This window comes from Ceratosolen solmsi, unplaced genomic scaffold, assembly GCF_000503995.2.
Source record: "Ceratosolen solmsi marchali unplaced genomic scaffold, CerSol_1.0 scaffold31, whole genome shotgun sequence".
Taxonomy (NCBI): Eukaryota; Metazoa; Arthropoda; class Insecta; order Hymenoptera; family Agaonidae; genus Ceratosolen; species Ceratosolen solmsi.
In genome coordinates, this window is record NW_011948432.1 from 4,420,265 (window position 1) to 4,438,087 (window position 17,823).

Genomic DNA, 17,823 nt, shown 5'->3' on the forward strand with positions numbered 1-17,823 from the left:
GTATATCTATGAGAATGTATTGTTTACGTATGTCAACAATATCATAATTATTTAAAAGGTTTTTCATAAAAACAAAAATATATATATTTCTAATTGCTAGAATCAATGATAAAAATGATGTATTTAAAGAAAATTGAACTTCATTGTTAATATCACGTTTTCATGTTTTATATCCAGTTGCTTACAATGTCAAATACAAATTTTCAATCTTTTTATTTATAATTAAAAATACTTGTGTAAAAAAGTAAGTCTGTATAAAAATGTATCGATGTGACAAGTAATGATAAAAGTAAATTTTTCTATACGTTTAAAGTTTTATATTTAGTTAGTATTACAGGAATTCGAAAAAGTAAATAAAATTATATTACAAAAGAAATATTCTCTAGTAAAATAGATTTTATAATAAATGTGATATAAAAATAAATTTTTTTTCTTTGAATCTCCCTAAAAATCTTATATAAAAGTATAGGATAATTTTCTTTTATGTAAAATAAATGTACACAATAAAATCAAGAAGATTACAAAACTCTATTAATATTAGTTTTAATAGCTTCGGCAAAAGAACATTATAAATAACAGAATATTATTCCATAAATCTTGAAAATGTATAAATTACTCTTTTTTTTATTACGTAAATTGGATGTTTATAATTTTATTTGTAGACATGAATATTACAAATGTTATACTGAAATCTCAGTAAAAAAAAGTAACTATAAAATGATTTTTACTTTTTTTTATTTTTAAGTTTTACACGTAAGATATTTGTAAATTACTTTTCCGTTTTTTTCGTTTTGGCAGAAGACTGCTGAGCTCTCATTACCTTTATTACAATCTTCTGTTCTTCAATTAAGAATGCTCGAACGATCCTGAAAGAATAAATTTTGTTCATTAGTATAAAAAAAAACAAAAAAAAAAACAAAAAAACAAAATAGATATTCTAGTTATACATATTCATTTATAATTCATTACATCTTGTGTTAACGTTAAATATTTGATTATTAATATATGCAGAAATAATTTTAGCTATTACATTTTTTAATATGTTGAAAGTAAAAGAAAAAGAGGAAACAAACAGAAAACAAATGCGATTAGCTAGTATAAATTAGATGCATAATTTAAACGCTTAATAGATAATGCTTACGTACCTTTCTTTAACGCACTTATGACACATCACTCCACCATAGACTCGCTTAACAGTCTTTTTCCTGCGGCACATGCGAGAACGTTCCATCGGCCTAGCAGGTTGGATACCTCTAAGCTTATCCTTGCACTGACCACATCTGGGAATCTTCTTGGGTTTTTTAAGATACTGATAAACAAGTTTACCTCCAGGAGTACGAACTCTGTAAGTTACGTCAATAAGTTATTCTTGTAATATTAAAAGTATAATAAAAAGTAAAATATTATAAGCATGGGAGAAAAAATTTAGATCGTTGGTATTTTATTATTGATTTACCACAATGACTCGATATATTCAATTTTATTAAATTTTACGACATAGCTAGCTTTGAGTATGTTCTATTCCAAATCCATACACAATGACCATAATGTCTAAAACAAATGATTTAGAATTTCAATGAAAAAAATATAACTTGTTTGATGAATAAGGTAAGCTTGGGAAATCTTATAACAGAAATTATTTATAAAAAAAAAAAACTATGAAATTTAAAGTCTGATTGAATTTTAGACATGACAAAACGAGTGGCACCTTTGATGAGGCAACTAACAACGTAGACTACGTGACACCTCGATAATTGTAATGTAAATTTAAAAATAAACGTCTTCGTATGCACACTTTTCGCATTCTACTGAATAAAAGTCTTTAATTTCACGCACATGTGGCTAGTATACTGTGCACTTGATCAAAACATAACCTCTCAATTACAAAAGGGCTTCGCGTAAACATTATTGCCAAAAGACATTGCAGAAGTGAAAATGAAATTTTAGTCAGATGAGGCATTGAATGTCGAAGAAATCATCGTTGCTCTCTGCAACGAATACTCACACTCGTCTCCTATTACTTTTTGTATTATAGGAGAGCCTTCGCCTGTAGGTTAGTCGCTGCACCATCTTTCAGCTGGAAAAGAAATTGGTTCGTTACGGATAATTGGATGTCGATATCGTTACTAACGATATCCTTTATTCTTAAGAATTATTATTGTCGGAGTATTTTTGTCAGCGACTCGCGGATTACAATAAACAAAAGGGATTTGGCGACAATATAAAAGTGTAACGACGAACCTTAATGAGTCGAAGAACGGAAAAGGAAAGAAACAATCATTCCGAAAGAAATGGTCGTTCGAGATTTTGCGCATGCGCATAACGTGCTTTGACTAAGCTAGGGGAATGTGATTGTTCACAATTCCAATTACGAATTTGTGACTAAGCGAAAAGTAAATCTAGTATTTGTTCATTTAGGAATTTAGGCAGCAAGGATTATTAGTTGCCGGTGGAGGAAGCATTTCTTCCATTCCTTGCATAAAGAATTTTATTTGAAAATGATTTCTGTTCTACTCCTACTGTAATCAATATGAATAGCCTTACATGTTTCGTGGATTAGACTTTCGTCATTTATGAGTCGTAAGCTCGACTATTTTGTATCTCTATGGTGGTGACGATAATTGAGAAAAAGTTAGCCTAAAAAATAAATAACAATAATAGTAATAATAATAATGACAATATGAATAGTTGTTAAGATTAAAGTAGTATCGCATTTAAATTATATTTATTTTTTGTGATTAATTGAGTCATGGTATTTTTAATTAGGCCAAGCAGTACATTATTCAAAAGTATTTGTAATAAATTGAAGGTAAAATTGTTATTATTATTGTTGCATAATAAATTTTATACCTTATAAGTATGTACGTAATTAGAGTTTTTGTAGAGTGTTTATAATAAATATTTGTAATTTGTTTTGAATTTATAAGAGTGTAGTTATTACGCCCAAGCCGTTATTTGGAACATATGACATTGTCGAGCCTGGAAATGTGTCGGAAAGGAGAACAGTTCCTTCTTATATTCCAAAACCCTCTTATGCTGAAACAGGTGTACCGCAGCCAGGACCATTGGAACCGGAGATAAAAAATAAAAATCAAATAGAATGCATGATGCAGAGTTGTCTTTTTGCAAAACGAATTTTAAAGGAGATTAAATCCGAGGTTAAAGTAAGTAAATTAATTATACTTTGCAATGGCAAAATAAAATTGTTGTATTAATGTGAAAATCCTTTGCTTCGAAATAGCCAGGCATTACTACCGACTCATTGGATAAAATAGTTCACGAAATGATAGTAAACAATGGATTGTATCCGAGTGCCTTGAATTATCAACATTTTCCAAAGTCTATATGCACAAGTATTAATAATGTAGCTTGTCACGGCATACCCGACGATCGTCCTTTAAAAGATGGAGATATTTTAAATATTGATGTGACAGTAATAATGACGCTTGATCATTTATATTTTTAATATTATCTACACGTATAACTAAAAAATAATTGTTTAAAAATGTATCTTTTAATTGGCATACACTGAATTATTTCAATTTGTTTTTTACCTTATTTTAAAGTGGTTGGATACAATTGCAAACTTTTAGGTATTCCTAAATGGCTATCATGGAGATTGCTCAGAAATGTACGAAGTCGGAACTGTCGATAGCGAAGGCAAACAATTAATTAAAGCAGCAGACATTTGCTTACAAAAGGCTATTGCAATTTGTAAACCAAACGAGCGTTTCTGCAGCATAGGTATTTATTGCGATACACAATTATTTTTAATGCAATAATAGCCTGTAATACTATGACGTAGATGCTTTTTGCCAGGCAATATTATCGAGGACACAGCGAACGAACTTGGTTACAATGTAATACCTGCTTATTGTGGTCATGGCATTGGCTCGTATTTTCACGGAGCACCAGATATTTATCATTTCAGTAAATATTCCTTTTGCCCATTTGGTTAGAAATATCGTTGCACCTGTTTTAACATTAGCGAAAAGCTCTTTCCTTCTTCTGTTTGTTCTCATATTTTTTAATCTGAACTCTAATATTCAGGAAATAACGACAGTAAAGTAATGAGACCAGGAATGACATTTACCATTGAACCAGTGTTGACTCAAGGATCGAAGGAAGTAGGGATATTAGAGGATAATTGGACAGCTGTTACAATAGACTACGCCAGAACAGCACAAGTCGAACACACAATATTGATTACCGATTATGGTTGTGAAATTTTAACTAGATTAGAATAAAGTAAATTTTAAACTAAATCAATGTTTTCTTGTTTAATTTATAAAAGAAACGAAAAGAAGAGAAAAGAGAATGACATATTTATTACAAGTAGGGTAATTAAATTGCATTTATGAAAACACCTTGAAGCCTGGTGGTTATCTTAAGTAAACTTGAATCGGTCACCTTACAATAACTTTTCATTATTTTACAATTCATTGATCGGTAACAATGCTAATCGGACCTCTTATTTCAATTCCTTTTTCCTTTGTGATTATTCCAAGGTGGTACTATAAGTATATGACATTTAAGTTTTACTTGAAGTTTTATTAAAATAACCTAGTCAAACTATTATTATTGTCATGCTGTGAATTGCTTACTTTTGGGAAGGACCTTGCATCCCTGTAGAAAAGGACTTGCATAACTTTATAAATGAGATCCGTGGCTTCTTTCTCGGTCATTTGACTGTTGGCCTCATAGGCTTTGGCTATAATGGGCGTTGCCAAGTAAGCGCCGTATCCTGTTGAAATTACCGGATCTGTGAAGGCTGTTCCCAATTTGTCAACAGTGCCTAAATATCTAAGATTTTACAAACAAAAGTTAAAAATAGTTATAGAATAAAGGAAAGACAAGGAAGTTTAAGGTGATAATTACTTACAATTGATCATCTTCGATGCCTCCAATGATAAAATTATTCCACAAAGGATCAAAACTTGATCTTTTATTATACATTACTCTGGTCAACCAGCAATGTAATGACTTTGGCTTTAATTTGAATCCATCGTCGAGACACTGTTCGTCTAGACTGAAAAATTTTTATAGATACGATGTAGATGAATGTAAAAGCAAAAAACGTTACGTTACGATGATGTAACTCTAAGACATACATTTTTTGTTCAATGAGGCTTCTCAGATACTGATAATCAGCGTAATCGCCGCCAGCTCCAAGAATAATGTTGTCATTAACTTTAATAACTCGCTCGCAATTTCGGAATCGAGCGAGCGAGCCGTAAGAAGCCAAGACATCGGCGGCAATGATTATACCATCTTTGAATTGCATTCCCACGACAGACGTACCCGTAACCATTGGCGATCTGAAAAATGAAAAATATTTTTATCCTGAAAAGCTTTCCAAGAATGCATTTCTTTGTTCGAGGTTAGGTTTCGCACTACTTCAGCTACTATTCAAGTCGTAGAGATAGTAATTTGGGGCGGAGGATGAAAAGAAGAAAAGTACGAGCGACAACGACAACGGACGTTACATCGTAAATTCTCGAGTATTCGCACTACAATTGCCTATGCTGATTATAAGCACTTAAACGTTCCTCGACGAGATGCTGGCTGGACGCATCTTACGATGCACAAACTCAGCATTGCAACAAAAGACAAAAGACTTACTGGGTTCTTTGTATAGCATCGGAATTGAAATTCGTCGTGAAATCTGGAAAATGATAAAGCGATCCGGGTGCCGGTCCATTTTGCCAGTAAGGCAGATCAAAGTAATCAGCTCGATTAAAGAACGACATCACTACCACTGACTTCCAATGTCATGCTGTGGCTTATTTCTCTTACCCCACGGATCACGTCGATAGCACACGATCGTGTCATGATGGATGGGCGGCGGGCAGAGGTCGCGACGTTCGTCCTTTACGAGCCAATTGGATCATCGATCGGGTCGTTCTTTATTGGCCTGAGATTTAAAAGCGGCGGGGAGGACATTCGGTTTTGCGGTTCGTTTATCGTTTGGAAGCGAGAGGAGCTTTTTTACATATTGGCTTACACCTTTCATCAAATCATTGCCAAATATACTGCCAAACATGTAATTTAATTATCTGCCAATATCATTACTACTTCTACTACTTATATAGCTACGTCAATCTCTATGTGCACAATATGTCACGAGTATTATGGCATCATTAAATTTTGTATTATTAATATTATCTCTTGACATATTGAGTAAAAAAAAAAAAAAAAAAAAAAAAAAAAAAAAAAAAAAAAAAAAAAAAAAAAAAGATGTTATTTACAAAAATATTTTCGCTTCTTTGACATTCGAATGCGTAGTTGCTTATTGACGCGCCCACCTTACAAATTAATCATAAATAAACTCGCATTCTTTCTTTACTTCATATCAAGTATATTATAAATTTCAAATTATTCTCTATGCTTTTGGAGAGTAATTTTATTAATGTAATGGCCTACATACAATATTATCATGTCATCATTTCTTATTCGATATAAAATACAAAACTTTGTAAGTTAAATTTTACTTTTCATTATTTAATTGTCATATTGTCTCTCTTTGAGACAAATGTTTGCAATTATTTATCTTAGACATTCTTAACGATTGATTTATGCTTTTGTAAAAATAATATATTGTTAGTTTGGAAATAATCATAATCATTTGATTAATAATTGATCGTATTTTATACATTTTGTGTAATTGAATATGTATTTTTGTTGCGCATTTCATACGTAATTTTCGTACGAAATTTTCATTTCTTTATTTTTCGAAATCGACAGATTTCTGTAATTACGATGTGCAATATATCTTGTTGTATTTTTATTGTATATGATGAATGTATTTGTATATTTGTAGGCAAATATTAGGCGTATCGAAAGTAAAATCACGAATAATTGTATATGCAAATTACTTATCAATAAGGATGCGCCGCTTTGTTTTACATGTGCGAGAAATTTGTATTTTAAATAATTTAGTTAATTTGCTTTTTTATTAACATTGCATGTTAGAGTAAGTTCGATCCAAATACGTTTCATGGAATTAATATGTTTCTTTATTTACTTACGCGTCGTCAATTCATGAAAGCGTTGTGAATCGATAAAATTTCGTTTTGAAAAACGTTCCCATCTTACAGGCACATTCAGATTTATAAATCAATATATGATTTTTTTTTTTTTTTTTTTTTTTATAAATACGATAGATAGAAATTTAAAATATCGAGATGGCAACACTCTTGGCTAATATATATCTTTCGCGTAATGTCATATATTTTCGTTATAATCATTGAATAATATTTTCCTATCAAATGTGAATGATATTGTTTAATAATCCATGGGTAAGTGAAATAAAGGATTTTTAATTTTCGGGTTGAATTTCAGTCGATAGTTGATTTGTGAAGGTAAAATATTCAAAACAGAAACGATAATTTTATAAAGTTTATTTATTTTGCAGTCAATATTTAATATACGCAGTGTTGTACGATGTTGTCATACAAACATATTTATTGAAATATATACCACTTTATTTTTTTTCAGTATGCTATATATCATCACATAATTTAAATTATTATTTGGGGTTTCTTTATTGTAAATTATAAAGTTTAAGATATAAGTAATATTGTTTAGGCGTGCGTCTTTCTCTCTCTCTCTCTCTCTCTCTCTCTCTCTCTCTCTCTCTCTCTACCCTCCTCTCATCTCTCAGCGTTGAAAAGGTATTTATGTACTTTCAAAATAAAAATATAAAAAATATACGTATATTTTGAGGTGTTTGTAAATTTTCATCACATTGTACATTATTTTTCTCTTACTGTCATTTATAATGCCCAAGTGAAAAAACATATTAAATATCCTTTTCTTACCTTTTACTTTCGTACAATAATGCGTGAAAATTCTTATATTAAATGAATAGTTAAATTAATGAAAAATTTCTCTATACAACAGCTTACCTATATTAGTTGTTGTTCAATTCTTTTGGTTACGAATATTAATGCGGTATAGGGTAAATCGTGTGTGTGTATGTGTGTGTGTGTGTGTGCGCGCGCGCGTGCTTTTTTGCAAAGTCAACGAAATCAACCTACAGTGTAAAAATTATATTCTAAGATAATGAATGACAATCTTATAAAATTAGTCTCGAGTCCACGCAGAGGGATTATACAACAATTTATATTAGTAATTTTGCAGTAGAACACGGAGAAAGAAGTTTGGTACAAAGTAAGCTTTACTTACGCTAAACATTCTTAAAGTTCATGCAACAGCTAATGCTCAGAAATGCTTTGAAATTTACATTGTAAATGTTAATGATCGACACTAGCACGCGGATTATCAATTGCTTGTTTCAAGCCATTAATTTCGCAATAAAGTTTCTACAATTTTTTTATATTCCATCCGAGTGAATCAACGTTTCGACGGAGAAAACCTCCATCAGCCCCCCCCCCTACCCTACACACACACACCAATCAACAATTCATCGTCGCTCATTATCGATTCTAATGATTATTTATACATTGTTTGTACTGTACTCTTCGGAAAGCAGCCTATAAATTCATCATCTGGCAAAAAAAAAGAAGACTCGGGCTTTGCGGTGAAAGTTAATCTAAATAGTAACGACGAGAGTTGCAGCGTGACGATACATTTCCACAAGCATCAGGTCCCTATATGCAAGGACACCACCTCGGCAATTCAGGGAATAGAAAATGGAATGAACGAAAAAAAAAAAAAAAAAAAAAGAAGAAGAAATGAAAGGAAAGAAAGGAAGGAAGATTAAAGGCGAGAAGAAGAAAGTGGTAAATGAGAGCACTGCGGGGGCGCCTTAATCGTAACAAATATATTATTTTCGCGAGTTCTTCTTACGGAATAAGAAGTGTAACCGGAGGCTTGACGTCCCGCGATCCCGGGAGCGCCGTTAGGGCCTCACTGGCTCGGGCTTATAGCCTAGGTCCTGAGCAGCCACAGGCCTAGTATGACGAGCACGAGGGCGAGGGGACTAGAGTGGAAGGCCGCGGAGTTGGGGCCCCGTTCGACGGTCTCGTATATCGACTGCAGCAGCGGGTACTTTCGCGCGCTTCGTTCCCTCGTGTTGTAGTTGTAATTGTAATTGTCGGTGGAGTAGCGACGGCCCTCGACGTAGCAGTCCCCGATAAAGTCGTCCATGTCGATGCTGAAGGCCATAACGCCGCCGAGGCCGGAGCTGAGCGCCAAGCTCGTCTGCAATGGAAAGGAAAATTGTTCGCCGAGGCTCGAGGAGAGTCGCGGATATTGCTGGATTCGGCCGCAGCTTCGCCTCATAATTAATTATACCAAGAGGGAAACGCGCACCACATACATCGGCCATCACATTCACAAATTGAATCGGCAAAAAGTTCGGGAGCAGTTAGTTGTCTTACCATCATCACTCGCTTCTTCATAAAGACATTTTTGAATTCAATTATCGCCTAATCGATCGTCCGATATTTTAAACAGTAGCGCGCCTCGTTTCTTCAATCGTTTTCTCAACAGTTCAATTTCAAAAACCATCTCTCGATTGTTTGGAAAATTATTTAAGCAGACGTTAAATGCAGCTGTAGCTATATCGACGAAATTTTGTGGCTCTATGATCAAATGTCTTTTCCTCGAAAATGTCAGAAATACAGATAGATTGTTGTCGTCGTTTAGATTTAGATTGTTTTCGTAATGTTTAGAATATCAAAGTTATAAATTTTCGTCTTAATGTTTATGGAGGGACAAGTTAGCCGAGAATTAGCCGAGCTGATAGGGATGTGCGCGCGCGCGTGTCTAGAAATGGAAATAAAATTGTACGAAAAAAAAAAAAAAAAAAAAAAAAAAAAAAAAAAAAAGATAAAAAAACGCTGGAAAGTGCAGCTGAAGCGAGATTTATCGTTATAGAAGATTGGCAACTTTGTAACGATAGACTTTTTATAGTTGGAAAGCTGTGATATTTTTATGATGATTGGGTATTATTACCTTGGCCTGGACAGACTGCGCATCGTCGTACACAATTGCTCCTATATCCTTGACAATGTACGGGGTCTGTGTTTCCGAGTCCCATCCACGTCGCCAATGTTCGTTGCTCATCTTTTGGCAAATCTATTTTAACAATTGTAATGCATTGATCATTAAGATTATTGTCGTATTAATGTGGTAATGGCATTGTGAGCTTTATCGATGAGCTTTAAGGAAAGCCTTACTTCGCGATAGGTGAAGATAACGTTCTCGGCAGGTGCATGGCTATTGACCAAATCTTTGCTTATCGGGCTTTCGTAATTATTCTGAAGGGGCTGGGCGAGCTGATATTTCTTTCCATAGAATGGAATAACGAGGATGAGTTTGTAGGAGTGACGTTGGAATATTTGCTTGTAGTCATCGATAGTTTTGTGCTGCAACGGACGATAGATAATTTGAAATTTCCTTTTAATCTTTTAATTTTGTCGATCGCAACTTTCTCGTATTGGTCAAATACAAATACAAATACAAATACAAATATATATATACACACACACACACACACACACACACAGACAAACAAACACACACAGACAAACAAACACACACAAACAAACAAACACACACAAACAAACGAACAAACAAACAAACAAACAAAATCGAATGGGCAGATTAATATTACCACATTGTGCAGCTCGCGACTTCGAATTGGGGCATTGGCTCCGATTTGAAATGACCAATGTCCATAATATTCCAATGCCATGATGAACCAGTAATCGACGGAGTCTATTACGTCACTGTCTACGTCCTCGTAACCTCTGATGATGGTTTGTTTCATTGGAGAAACGGTAACGGTGAGGAGCTTAGCGTCATTTCTAAACGTGTTTTTCAGCTCCTGTAACGAAGCAAAGTTTTTGTAATGATAATATAACTTTGGCACGTCTTCTTTGTAATCTTTCATCTCATTGGCATAAAATCATTAATTTTAATAAGCGGCAGAGATTGGACGAAAATTTGTCTTTACGCAGTATCATATTCGTGATCAGGTTAACATTCATAAATTATTGTATAATTACTTCAATTGATTTTCTATATATATATATATATATATATATACACTGTACCTTTATTAATAGGCTATAGTTTTGCTTATCCTCGGGATCACCAGAGCTTCGAGTTGGATATCGCCAATCAATATTTAATCCATCGAATTTGTATTTGCTGTCATAATGGACGTTATGAAATTAAAATATTCAATAAATTTACGAATAAATAGCTTAGCTTAAAGTAAGTATGATTATTGTTCAAACGTTAGACAATAGTCGTGCATTAAGTTAATGGAAGGCTTGAAGTACAGAACGTTCCAGTTTATGAACATTATAACGAGTTGGGGGAAAAAAAAAAAAAAAAAAAAAAAAAAAAAAAAAAAAATAATAATAATAATAATAAACTTACTTCAAGAAGTTTCTAGCGTGTTGTACGAAATCCCCGCGATGAGATCTTGCCATGTTGGAAAAATGTATAGCATTACCACTTACTGATATAAGCACTTGTAAATCTCTCTTTCGATTTTTTAATTCCGTTATGTCTTCGAACGTTATCTTATTACCTAAAATCGTGTACGTGTGGGCACAAAAAATATTATTAAAGCAACAATACAAATGTAAAATATTGTAATTATATATATGGTAATGGCGATGAGAGAGAACGTTAAACTTTAGGTATAATAATGTATGGTTTAGTTCCTTTATTATCGAGCCCTTATCCAACCATTACTAATATACATCGCTATAATAACCATCGATCTAATGGAAATCTTACGATTAAAGTAAAAGTTGTATTTACGCTCGTAAGCATGCGCGAAAGCTCGGATTACGCTAGCTATTAAAAAAATCTCTAGGATTTAGCTCGAATAATTCAGCGGCGCAGATTTTATAATGTGCAATGGCGACGAGATTTACCACTTTGTCGGTGCTCGAGGTCGGGATCGATGGCCCTTATGCCCCACGTATCCGTGTCCAGAACGGCTGCCCCATAGACCAAATGAGTGCAGAGTTCAATCTTGATGTGCTCGAGACCAAAATGGGCAGTTTGGTAATTGTTACGGCGGGACTGGGCCATGAGCCTAGTGCCATTTATGTAACAAAATACGGCCGTATGGCTTTCGTTTGTCGTCGATCGGTGATTGTAAGCATCTGAAATGCAAGATATGTTTGCAAGAACGATTAAAAATACTATGGTAGATATCGTGGATTGGCGATATCGATAAAATCGCTTTTTATCAAAGGTGTAAAGAGCTCGCCGCGCGACCCTCGTTATCCCGTTATCCAGAAAGAGGCTCTCCCAGTCGAACGACATTTGCTTAAGAGCGAAGTATGCTTTAAAGCTGAGTCGGGCTTTTGCCAATTGTTTGCCTAATGGCCGTTATTTAAGGTTTTATAAACGTTTTTGAAGGGGCCGAGGGGCCGCGAGAGATAATATACGAGATGTCTCAAATTGGCTGCACTTAGAATCGTCGAGGTGGACAAAGATGTTGCGGATTTATGTAAATATATTGACGGCTCATTTAATGGACGAGGGGATGCCAGGAGAATATAAATGATCGCAGATTTATTGTCGTGAAGTGATTCAGAATTCTGACGAGTGGCAAGAGAAGGGAATGTAAAATGTCGAGAGGCGATTGAAATAAAGATGCTTAAAATGCTTTAGCTGCTGGACAGTACAATGTTACGTCAAAATTATTATTTGTAGATTTAGCCGAGGGAGAGGCCGAGGCGAGTAAATATCTTTAAAACTCGGCTCCTAACGTAATGTAAGAGCTAATGGTAATACGCAGGAGAGTGTGCATTAATTGCTTAAATCAGGCAGGAAGAATGTCGGACGAGAAGGTCGCAATTAAAAGTTCAAATTCTTCTTGGGCTGTTGGATTTAATTGTAAAATTGTCGATCTGGAGAATAAAATAGAACGGCGGGACGTTTATTCATTAATTGCACGGCCTTCAGCAACCCTCGCAATTGAGCTCGTTATTAAGGACGGCGAAAACCATCGGGGGCGAATTCGACAAAATCCATTTTATTCCATTCTCGATTCGTAAGTACGCGCTTCTCGATGACGCATTACGCCAGGAATCGCACTAATCGGTTACTCTTGGCGGTTTAAGGGATAGGACAACAGCTAGTGCACGCACTGCCCTTGCGAAATGAGGAGTTCTCGGTTATCGTTAAGAGCCACTATCGATCGTTCGATCCTTCGATCCGAGGACTACGATTCTCGGCACTTGGTCCTCCGTCCTTGGCTTTTGTTCCACGAGATAAGAGGACGCACTTTCTGGTGGAACTCGCAATGGCGAGTGTCGTGACGTGTTGCCAAGCGGTCGAAAATACGGAATATTTGTCGATTGATGGCGAGGAGGGACACGCATCGCGCATCACAAATCGTCATCTTTATACCAAAATAGTCACCAAAGTGACTCAGCATAGACGGGACGATGGACTTTCTAATGCAATTGAAAACAACGTCCGTTGCTGCGTCACTAATCAAGTCGCATTTTATCAAGCAACTGACCGAATTTAATTCCGAATTTAAAACCTAAGACTTTTAATTCCATTTTTTTCTCAAATTACATTACCATGACATATTTCATGCTCGTTTAGTCAAGCGTCCTCGAGCACATTGCTATCTTGCAATTTACATAAAGATTTTATATAAAAAAAGTTTTTCTATTATTTTAACGAGGCGTGGCACAGTATATTACGAATGTTGGACAATTTTTTTATATGCTCGTCCGTAATCGTCTCTCTCTCTCTCTCTCTCTCTCTCTCTCTCTCTCTCTCTCCTCGGGAACCATATACATTTTATGTAAGAAATTAAAACTTCAAGTCTCTCTCGAACATCATTTATCCTTTTTATTGGAGTACTCCTCCAAGTTTATCGTCGTCGAGTATCTATAAGTGCTTTTTTTTATTTATTGGTTGTTCTCTTTCTTTTGTTTCTTTTTTATTTATAACAATAATACAGATAGATAGATAGATAGAGAGATAGAGAGAGAGAGAGAGAGAGAGAGAGAGAAAGAGCAAGATATGCATTGTTTTTACATATTGATAGAAAATCAATGCTACCAATTAAATTATTCATGTAATGTTATGAAATTGAAAATCTAAGGAACTGAATTACTTAAATAAACACGATATTACATCATTCGAAAGATTTTATAAACATTAACATAAACATCACGTTCATAAAACATACATATACACATATTAAATTTACAGTAGCCAAAAAAACAAAAATCATTTCTTTCTATTATCGTTGAAGTACCATGCAAACGAATTTTTATTATAAACAATTGTAACAAATGCTTTATAATATTTAGAAAGATATAGACAGTTATGCTTTTTACAAAATTTATCGAACATTAATTTATTATTAATTTACATTTATTATTCTAATATTAGCTAATTGAATCAGATATCAAATCTTGTCAAATCATGTAAAAAATTCAATCTGTATTTAATAATAATGACCTAAGCAAATGTGTATATCATTGATGAGAGTATAAGATTTGATTTTCACTAAACTACGAAAAAATCGTAAAAGTATAAAATTAACGTTGGTAATTCAAAATTCAAATCACACAAAACATTTCAGCAACATTGTATCGCATCTTTTTCAGTTATAAAACTCTAAAGATATATTGAAAAAAGCTGAGCGGCATATTATCAACAAAAAAAAAAAAAAAACAACTTTATTAATATTACAAGAATTTTTCAATTGTATTTGCATTTACCCAGAATTGCATACTTAAGCGAAACAAAAAGCCTAATGTGCTTTCTTATAATACGTTACTTGTACGAATATAAACAAGAGACCGTTCACTTACACTAGAATATAAAAGAAAAATAAAAGAAAAAATTCTCCTATATTTACGTATCTAAATTATTGTATACATGTAAAACGTGTTTTTTTTTTTTTTTTTTTTTTTTTTTGGTTGAAAATAATAATATTCTCTGAATTTGATAAGCTTTCTCTTCTCCAAAGTGTTCCATGCTTATAGATTTTACATTGCAAATAATGGCGAGGCATACATTTAAAAGTATTAGGGACTAACGAGACAAATTGATAAAAAGCCAAGCAAAAAGTTAATCTTATGTAATTGGCTTTTCTCCTTTGTTTTGTTGTTTCTTTGTTTTACTTCTCCTAGTTGAACGCGCCCCGTACAGCTGACCGATCGATAATTATCTTAATTAAGGGAGTGTAGGATATCGATTTTCACTTCACTGACACGTCGATCATCCGTCTACGAATCACTTTGACTAAGTAAATTCGCGCGAGAAACAAATACTCACTATCATGATTCGTCACGGTAAAAGCTTTCACGAGTTAATGCTAATGTAATCGTAATCGTGTCATTGCAATGACACAAGTTTTGCAACATTAACAAACGAATAAGCAATTCATTGATAAACGTATGTAGACGGAAAAGGATAATAATTAGTTAATAATTAAATGATTTTCGTTAAAATGGCCTGATATAAAAATCGTTGTTTTTTTTTATTTCCTGTAATTTTTATGACAGCTGATGAAATTACAAAAAAAGTACAACCATAATTAACCGAAAGAACTTCCTCCATATCAGATCGATTACTTAAATAGACTTCTTTTTATCAATCCACCTAAAATAGTACAAATGATAATAATAATAATAACGATAACAATAATAATAATAATAATAATAATAATAATAATTCTACGAGCACGAGAGATAACTTCCTCACTTTCCAAATGGAATACCAGATATTTGTTTACACTATATAATTGACCCATAGGCTTAGCATCATAATTACCAAGGGTGAGTATTTACTTTCCCAAAATGGATATGAAATCTTAAAAAGCATTATTCATTATTAAGTATTATTATTATTACCATTATTATTATTGTTATTATTATTCTCCGTTATCACAACTACAGATCACAACAATTATTTACAACTACTATTAGATAATGATATAATGATATCATATATATATATATAAGATCGTGTAATAATAATAATAATAATAATAATAATAATAATAATAATAATAATAATAACAACAACAACAACAACAAAAACAACAACAACAACAACAACAACAACAATAATTACAATGGTTAAAAGTAAGCTATATCGTACTTTAATGATTCATATGGAATAGTTTGCATTTTCACAACGAAACATTTGCGTTTATAATTGTTGTTGTCGTTGTGTTGAATATAAGATCTCTTTTGTTTCTTTTGTCTAAAGATAAATTCAATATTTAATGATTTGTATCAACTACAGAAGTTCTAACATTCATTTGGTAACTCATATAATGTAACTTTGTCTTTTCCTCACCATAGAATGCAACAAAATCCTCGCATACTAGCTAAATACGAGTACCTCACAATTACCAATGAGATAGAAAACTCAATTGTTCTGAATATTCTTACGCCCCCCCCCCCAATTCCGCCTGATTCTCCGCCTCCTTTCCCCTTTTATTTATGCTTACGAAAAGTCTATCGGTCATAAATATGGAATAGGTAGAGGGGATGGCTGTCAGTGCGATATTCAAAACTGACAAAAGGACTGACTGACCGTAAAAATCAATAGACAATTGGAATTATTATATGCTGGAAGCTCAAATCTAAAAGCTCATTTTTAAAGCTTACAAATGAAAATGAGTTATCAAGTTAACGTGGATATCCCATCTATTAAGATGATAACGTTTTCACGAGGAAACTTTTCCTTTTTTTTTTTTTCCTCTCAATTAATTAATTAATTAATTAATTACGATTATTGTTATTACAATTATGATTATTATTATTATTAATTTAAACGAATATTATTGTAAGCTATTTTATCGGCTATGTTTACCAAACGTTGTTTTCGTCGCCTACAAACTTTAGCCGCGCCAAACCGCTCGGCCAGTCGGCTTTAATGGAAAATTTGCGTGTAACAATATCCGTTCGTGTCTCGCATGTCATTATCGCCGGTCGCTTTCAAATTCTAAACTCCAAGTTCCTGAATTTCAATTCAATTCTCAACTCTCGTACAAATTCTTTTTAAACGCCTATCTACTCGACTATGTCATGAGAAAAATTAGTACAAAACGTGGCCTGAGTGTAGGACAGTCGGTACAAAGATACACATTACGTCCGTAAAGTGGAGTGGCGAGCTGTGGCCCGAGCGCCCACATGTATTATTCATATTTCGCAAAATATATCTCGACATAGGTGGAGCGATATTTTTGCAACGAGTCTATCGAGAAGGATCGGCATCGTTGCGCTCATCGTCCATTCCCTTCTACCCCCACCCACCACCCGAGACCATTCGGATTCTACGCAGCGCAATTGCGTCATCGGGCTACCCCGAGACTTCCGAGACGTCACCCCATCCAGCGGACAGAGCAAAGAGATCGGCTTGGTTCACGGGCGATTAGACTGCCGTCGATCGAGTCAGAAGCCAGTAGCGTTGATCCGCCCCGCCGTCGATGGAATTGGTCGGGCGCGAGACTGTGCAGCGGGAAGCGGCGACCGGAGGCGCGCGCGAAAGAGCGCCGGGGGGAAGCCCTGGCGCAGCGGCTACGAGAGAGGCGGAGGTCCGACACCGCGAGTCGACGTCGCCTGCCCCATGCACGTAACGACGTCGTAAAGAGGATCGGCCTTGGCGAGACCGAGGCCACACGTTGCGTCATCCGTCCCCGCCGAAACTCGAGCTCGTCCCTCCGTCCCCCACCGCCCGGTCACCAGCCGGCCCCTCGGGCCCCGCTGCCGCTGACGCCCTACGTCGCATACCCGGGAGCGAGCGAGACTTTGGCCCCGCGTTCCGAAAACGTTACTCTCCTTCCTTCTCCTCCTCCTCCTCCTCATCCTCCACCCCCACCCCCCCCCACCCCCACCCCCC

The 17,823-nt window shown here is 34.6% G+C and overlaps 4 protein-coding genes across 4 annotated transcripts in view; 1 reads left to right on the plus strand and 3 right to left on the minus strand.

Moving 5' to 3' along the window:
* Positions 1-727: 727 nt before the first annotated feature.
* On the minus strand, positions 728-2,322 carry LOC105364341 (60S ribosomal protein L34). The gene is made up of 4 exons (XM_011502239.1): positions 2,242-2,322; positions 2,006-2,077; positions 1,146-1,343; positions 728-866 (listed from the first exon to the last, which is right to left on the minus strand). Exons 2-4 carry the CDS (start codon positions 2,068-2,070, stop codon positions 770-772), a joined length of 360 nt encoding a protein of 119 aa, XP_011500541.1. The 5' UTR covers positions 2,071-2,077; positions 2,242-2,322; the 3' UTR covers positions 728-769.
* Positions 2,323-2,930: 608 nt separating this feature from the next.
* Positions 2,931-4,265, plus strand: LOC105364342 (methionine aminopeptidase 1D, mitochondrial). Its single transcript, XM_011502241.1, has 5 exons — positions 2,931-3,164; positions 3,242-3,433; positions 3,594-3,744; positions 3,820-3,930; positions 4,051-4,265. Exons 1-5 carry the CDS (start codon positions 3,105-3,107, stop codon positions 4,245-4,247), a joined length of 711 nt encoding a protein of 236 aa, XP_011500543.1. The 5' UTR covers positions 2,931-3,104; the 3' UTR covers positions 4,248-4,265.
* Positions 4,266-4,336: 71 nt separating this feature from the next.
* Positions 4,337-5,799, minus strand: Prosbeta7 (proteasome subunit beta type-4). Its single transcript, XM_011502242.1, has 5 exons — positions 5,623-5,799; positions 5,112-5,318; positions 4,883-5,029; positions 4,605-4,803; positions 4,337-4,514 (listed from the first exon to the last, which is right to left on the minus strand). The coding sequence occupies exons 1-5, from the start codon at positions 5,748-5,750 to the stop codon at positions 4,440-4,442; spliced, it is 756 nt and encodes a 251-aa protein (XP_011500544.1). The 5' UTR covers positions 5,751-5,799; the 3' UTR covers positions 4,337-4,439.
* A 2,884-nt stretch (positions 5,800-8,683) lies between these two features.
* LOC105364412 (probable chitinase 2) overlaps positions 8,684-17,823 on the minus strand; it is a 22,720-nt gene continuing 13,580 nt past the window's right edge. Inside the window, exons 2-8 of the mRNA XM_011502325.1 lie at positions 11,862-12,095; positions 11,356-11,509; positions 11,025-11,121; positions 10,583-10,795; positions 10,146-10,334; positions 9,922-10,044; positions 8,684-9,165 (exon numbers count right to left, since the gene is read on the minus strand). Of these exons, the coding sequence (XP_011500627.1) occupies positions 8,893-9,165; positions 9,922-10,044; positions 10,146-10,334; positions 10,583-10,795; positions 11,025-11,121; positions 11,356-11,509; positions 11,862-12,095 (1,283 nt within the window). The 3' untranslated portion in view covers positions 8,684-8,892. The remainder of the gene's footprint in view (positions 9,166-9,921; positions 10,045-10,145; positions 10,335-10,582; positions 10,796-11,024; positions 11,122-11,355; positions 11,510-11,861; positions 12,096-17,823) is intronic.